We start from the raw sequence: 6,000 nt of genomic DNA, 5'->3' as shown, positions 1-6,000 counted from the left end.
CACAGTTTCTTAAATATACTGATTTGTAGGGACACATGTAAAAAGTCTTAGCTGAGCACGGTCGCTCATGCCTGTAATCCCAGCACTTTGGGAGGCTAAGGCAGGTGGATCACCTGAGGTCAGGAGTTTGAGACCAGCCTGACTGACCAACATGTTGAAACCCTGTCCCTACTAAAAATACAAAATTAGCCGGGCATGGTGGCAGGTGCCTGTAGTCGCAGCTACTTGGGAGGCTGAGGCAGGAAAATCACTTGAACCTGGGGGGTGGAGGTTACAATTGCGCCACTGCGCTCCAACCTGCGCAATAACAGCGAAACTCCATCTCAAAATAAATAAATACATAAATAAAAATAAAAAGTTTTAGGAAAAAAATTTTTAAAAAATAAGTATTATTCAATAAATTTGGGGTAAAGCCCCATATTACTCTCTCATAGCTGATGGGCAGCCAGAGTTAAAAAAACATAAGCTAAAGGCCTATATCCATTGACCCAAGGGAAGACAATAAAGATTCATGCCACTCTGCCTGACCCAATTTTGAAGAGTTCTCCCACTTAAAAAACATAGGAATCACATGGTGTCTTCCTCAGTGAAGCTCTGGTTCCCTTCTATAAAATTGATACACTTTAAAGGGTCTGTGGAACATTAGCAAAAGTTGTAGAATGTGCCATACCCAGCCAAGGTGATAGCACAGGTGAACAGAGACCAGGAGAAATATCTTTATTTGAATAGGACCTGAGACAGCATATTGGGCTAAGGAGGAAAGGTAAGGTTCCAAAATGGCAGTCAAAGCTGATCGACCAAAGGGACTCTACTTCCCAGCAACTTTGCAGTTAGTGCAACCAACAAAAGGCCTGCTGGGGAATGTATTTGCCACTAAATTCCCCAAGTATGGCAACATTACAAAAAAGATAGAGGTTTTTCATCATAATTAAATTTCCGCAAACCTCCCCAATCACAAGTATTATAAGCGGAAGTAAAAAAATCACATTTTACAGATCTCAAACTTGTCTTCAACATTTAGTTCATCATTTTCAAAAAATAGCTCCCCTGCCTAATTCATTAGCTATATGATCTATCCAAGCAGCAACAAGATGGCCAGGCCATGGCAATCCTCTTCCCATTTCCCCTAGCCACTCAGGGCTCAACAGCAGGGTGAGGCTCAGGTGGAGGTAGGGGGTGGGGAGCACAAGGGCTACTTTCCCCCAGTACAACATGGCATCTGAAGCTTGATGGGAGAGCAGAACTGGTGAGACTTGAGGGAAGGGTCCAGGGCCTGTATTCAGTCAGAATCACTGCTGGAAGAGGAGGAGGAAGAGGAGGAGGAATGCTGCAAGGGGAAAGGGGAAAGAGGAAAGAAGCATCAGATCCAAATGACCTTTCATCACTCCGTGGGCCATTCTTTGGTGCCCTACCCCTCTACCCAAGTATCCCTTGCTTCCCTAAGAAGGTCAGGAGTCTTGAACTGACTGTACCTAAACAAAAGCAAGGGTTTCCTTCAGCAGTGAGCACACAGGAATGGATTAAACCATCCTAAATTATCACACAGAATTTTAAAAATTTAACATATTGCCTTTGGAGCAAATTTCCAACTTTCTTTACCTGAATCGATGCCTAGGCAAGGAATAAATTACAGGCCCAAGCATAGTATGGTGCCAGGAAACAGCAGTTACCTTATAAATGCTTATTTATTAGCTGCATGCAAAGTCCTATGATTTTAAGAAATTGGATTCTACAAATCTAAGAAGACAGTAGAAACAGCAGTTGTGTGTGCACGTATCTCTACTTTTTCCAAAGCACAATAGGAAAAAGTGGGGAAGATGTAAGAAAAGGCTGGGAGTTCTATTAAATGTTCCTTAAGCACATACTCCCAGCAATGCTACAGTTATTAAATAAAAACATTTTTCAGTCTCTCCAGGGTAATTTCTCCCCCTTCTTCCCCACTAAATCTCAATTCTCTTCAGACTTCTTTTTTTTTTTCAGATGGAGTCTCACCCTGTCGCCCAGGCTGGAGTGCAATGGCATGATCTCAGCTCACTGCAACCTCCACCTCCTGGGTTTAAGAGATTCTCTGCTGGGTGCGGTGGCTCATGCCTATAATCCCAGCACTTTGGGAGGCCGAGGTGGGAGGATCACAAGGTCAGGAGATCGAGACCACGGGTGAAACCCCGTCTCTACTAAAAATACAAAAAATAGCCGGGCGCGGTGGCTCAAGCCTGTAATCCCAGCACTTTGGGAGGCCGAGACGGGTGGATCACGAGGTCAGGAGATCGAGACCATCCTGGCTAACACGGTGAAACCCCATCTCTACTAAAAAATACAAAAAAGTAGCCGGGTGAGTTGGCGGGCGCCTGTAGTCCCAGCTACTCGGGAGGCTGAGGCAGGAGAATGGCGTAAATCCGGGAGGCGGAGCTTGCAGTGAGCTGAGATCCGGCCACTGCACTCCAGCCCGGGCGACAGAGCGAGACTCCGTCTCAAAAAAAACAAAAAAAAACAAAAACAAAACAAAACAAAAAAAAATTAGGCGCTGTAGCGGGTGCCTGTAGTCCCAGCTAATTGGTGGGGGGTGCTGAGGCAGGAGAATGGCGTGAACTCTGGAGGCGGAGCTTGCAGTGAGCCGAGATTGCACCACTGCACTCCAGCGTGGGGGACAGAGCGAGACTCCGTCTCAAAAAAAAAAAAAAAAGAGATTCTCCCGCCTCAGTCTCCGGAGTACCTGGGATTACAGGCACACAGCACCATGCCCAGATAATTTTTTGTATCTTTAGTAGACATGTTTCGCCATTTGGCTAGGCTGGTTTCGAACTCCTGACCTCGTGATCTGCCTGCCCTGGACTCCCAAAGTGCTGGGATTACAGGTGTGGACCACAGTGCCTGGCCTTCTCTTCAGACTTCTATCAAATACCCAGAATCAGGAATTAGAATCCACAAGGCAAATAAATTTACTGGGCAGTTAAATGTAAATGGAGGCCTCATCAAGATGCAGATTGGTTTAATCCTTCCAGAGTTGACCTCAGAGTTGCTTTTATCCTTGCACTTTTTTTTTTGAGATGGAGTCTTGTCTGTCATCGAGGCTGGAGTGCAGTGGTGAGATCTGGGCTCACTGCAACCTCCGCCTCCCGGGTTCAAGCAATTCGCCTGCCTCAGCCTCCTGAGTAGCTGGGATTACAGGCATGCGCCACCACACCCAGCTAATAATTCCCAAGTGCTGGGATTACAGGCATGATCCTTACTAATTTTTAACAGTCCTCTAAAACAAAGATACTCAGCCTTGGGGCTGAGTATAAAACCTCCTTAGTCCTAGGCTGTTAGAGGCTGAGTCACTGACTGCTCTTGTCCTCACTTTTTCTGCTGGATGATAGGGCAAAGGGCCCATGTAATTAACACAAGGCCCTAAGAACACTGAAAGAGAGAAAGAACTCCAGGAACTAGGGCCATATTATTATTCTGTTAATTATTATAAGACTTTGCTTTGTCAAAGGAATGACTTTAATTGATGTTTTGATAATGTCAGTGAGGGGGTCCAACTTGCTAGAATATGCACCTGCGGGGAGGGGAGCAAAAGTTCTGGGAGAGAGTAGGGCAGAAAAGATTTGGCTTTTGATTCTAAAAATCTATTTTAAGGCTCACCCTAGCTCCCCCCAGATAGGAGAAGCCTGATGTTTCTTTTCAAGATAATCAGATTCTTCCCAGTAGCAATCTTTTACAAAAAGGAAGAATCATCGACCAGAGTGACACAATCGTCATCCCCCACGTCCACAGAATGTGAATCCCCCTCACCCAACCCCTGCCTACCTAGTCCCTCTGAGGGGGCACCCCTTCCCTAGCCAGGCTCCAGAGGGTACTGACCTTGCCACGCTTGTGGTGCTTGTGGTGCTTGTTCATCTTTTTATGAGCTTTCTTCATTTTCTTCTGCATCTTCTTGTCCACTATCACTGCTGGTCCGACCATGCCAGGAGCCAAGGGATTCACAGGAGGGATTCCAGGGGCAGGAGGTGGGTATGGAGGAGGGTAGGGACCCAAGGGTTGGCATCCTGGATACCCTGGCTGTGGCACAGGATGAGGGGGCCCACCTGGGGGGAAAGCTGGATTGCCCTGGGGAGCTCCTGGGGGAGGAGGACAGGGGCCTGAGGGAAAGAGTGGGTTAATAGGTGGTGGGTGGGCAGGATTGGAACCTCCAGGGCACCCGATGTTGGGGGTATATGGATTTGGCCCTGGCTGCCCTGGGGGAAGAAGCAGATTATAAACATTAGTATTCCCCAGAGTCTCCGACAACAAACAACAAAAAGAAAGAGATTCTTTCTCACCCAATACTTAAAGGGAAATGGAAAAGTGACAAAGGAGAATAGAAGGTAGGGGAGACAAACCTGAGTTGAGGATAAAAGGGGAATGTCCCCGTAAGGGCTGGAGAGAGGAGGGAGACAGTGAACTCTGAGGAAGACAAAAGTACTGGTCAGGCCGGTGGGGCGTGGTGGCTCAAGCCTGTAATCCCAGCAGTTTGGGAGGCCGAGGTGGACAGATCACATGAGGCCAGGAGTTCAAGACCAGCCTGGCCAACATGGTGAAACCCCGTCTCTACTAAAAATACAAAAAGTAGTAGGGCGTGATGGCGCACGCCTGTAATCTCAGCTACTCCAGAGGCTGAAACAGGAGAATCGCTTGAACCCAGGAGGCGGAGGTTGCAGTGAGCCGAGATCGCGCCACTGCACTCCAGCCTGGGCGACAGAGACTCCGTCTCAAAAAATAAATAAATAAAATAAAATAAAAAAGCACTGGTCAGCTGTAGACTAAGGACTTTGCTTTTGCGGGTGTGGCGGGTCGGGGATGGGGCAGCTGATAGAGAAACTTCCTGTTACGCAGAGTCCATCAGAAAAAGGGTTAGGGGTCGTACAGAACCCCCAAACACCTACCGGCATTGGGATTCCACATGTTTAGGTGTGTCCTCCAGCCTGAGGAGAAAGAAATGAGGCAAAAAAGATGACAGTCTAGAGGTAGGAAGTGGACTTAGCACCGGAGCCCAGCCCTAACGTCTTCCACCCCACAGTAGGCTCTCCCACCTGGAGAACTACCACGACTTCCACATAAGACACATCTCTTTTCTGGCTGGGCGCGGTGGCTCACGCTTGTAATCCCAGCACTTTGGGAGGCCAAGGCGGGTGGATCACGAGGTCAGGAATTCGACACCAGCCTGGCCAACATCGTTAAACCCCGTCTCTACTAAAAATCTAAAAATTAGCCGGGCGCGGTGGCGGGCGCCTGTAATCCCAGTTACTCGGGAGGCTGAGGCAGGAGAATCGCTTGAACCTGGGAGGCGGAAGTTACAGTGAGCTGAGATCGCGCCACTGCACTCTAGCCTGGGCAACAGAGCGAGACACCGCCTCGAAGAAAAAAAAAAAAAGAAAGAAATGTCTCTTTCCACTTGTTTCTTCGCCCTCAATACCTACTTGGTTCCTAACACAGGAATCTAGTTCCCAGGGCCCCTCCACCTAGGTTGAAGCGTCTAACTCTTCGCAAGAGGGCATAGCCCGCGAGTCTCGGCACCCCCATCATTCATCCCCCTTTCCTGGAACTGAGTCCGGAGGCCTTTAACCACCCACAGAGTAAGAAAGGATCTCAAACAACTTTCTCCCTGGGGAGGACCTCACCTCAGGCTAAGAAAAGGATACGCCTGGAGGCGAAGAAGGAAGTTGCTCAAGAACCTCAAATACTTAAATAAATGGACACAGCCCAATTCCTCCAAAAAAGAAAAAAGGCAAATGAAGATCCTAGCCCCAAGCTGCGAAGGGGCTCTTAACCCAGCAATGGGAAAAGGAATAAACCCATGGAATTCAGATACCACGTCACCTTTCCACCGCCGCCTGGACTTGATGCGTTCTTCGCAGTCTCGGCTCTTACTTCCTAGTCACACCTAGTCACCCAGACCCCGTGCTTCGGTACCCGCCTCTGCTACTGCCTAATTGGTAATTATGTGGCCACTCGGCTGATGATTGGACAACAAACTAA

The 6,000-nt window shown here is 48.2% G+C and overlaps 1 protein-coding gene across 8 annotated transcripts; it reads right to left on the bottom strand.

Annotated features, from left to right (window-relative positions):
• Positions 1 to 702: 702 nt before the first annotated feature.
• On the bottom strand, positions 703 to 5,936 carry PRR13 (proline rich 13). 8 transcript variants are annotated; one of them, XM_077952583.1, is made up of 6 exons: positions 5,842 to 5,893; positions 5,643 to 5,731; positions 4,908 to 4,946; positions 4,365 to 4,428; positions 3,847 to 4,220; positions 703 to 1,327 (listed from the first exon to the last, which is right to left on the bottom strand). In XM_077952583.1, exons 3-6 carry the CDS (start codon positions 4,911 to 4,913, stop codon positions 1,280 to 1,282), a joined length of 492 nt encoding a protein of 163 aa, XP_077808709.1. In that variant the 5' UTR covers positions 4,914 to 4,946; positions 5,643 to 5,731; positions 5,842 to 5,893; the 3' UTR covers positions 703 to 1,279.
• Between the last annotated feature and the right edge of the window lie 64 nt (positions 5,937 to 6,000).

This window comes from Macaca mulatta, chromosome 11 (genome assembly GCF_049350105.2).
Source record: "Macaca mulatta isolate MMU2019108-1 chromosome 11, T2T-MMU8v2.0, whole genome shotgun sequence".
In the NCBI taxonomy this organism is placed as follows: domain Eukaryota; kingdom Metazoa; phylum Chordata; class Mammalia; order Primates; family Cercopithecidae; genus Macaca; species Macaca mulatta.
Note: the sequence above shows the minus strand (reverse complement) of the source record. Positions and strands in the feature narration are given on the sequence as shown.

Bases quoted from the DNA above. Each gene is read 5' to 3' on its own strand.
- PRR13 (XM_077952584.1), bottom strand. The intron at 4,221-4,364 runs GTTTGTCTCCCC...TTCTTCCCCCAG, and splicing joins CCCTTTTATCCTCAACTCAG to GGCAGCCAGGGCCAAATCCA. The intron at 1,328-3,846 runs GTCAGTACCCTC...TTCCCCTTGCAG, and splicing joins AGCACCACAAGCGTGGCAAG to CATTCCTCCTCCTCTTCCTC.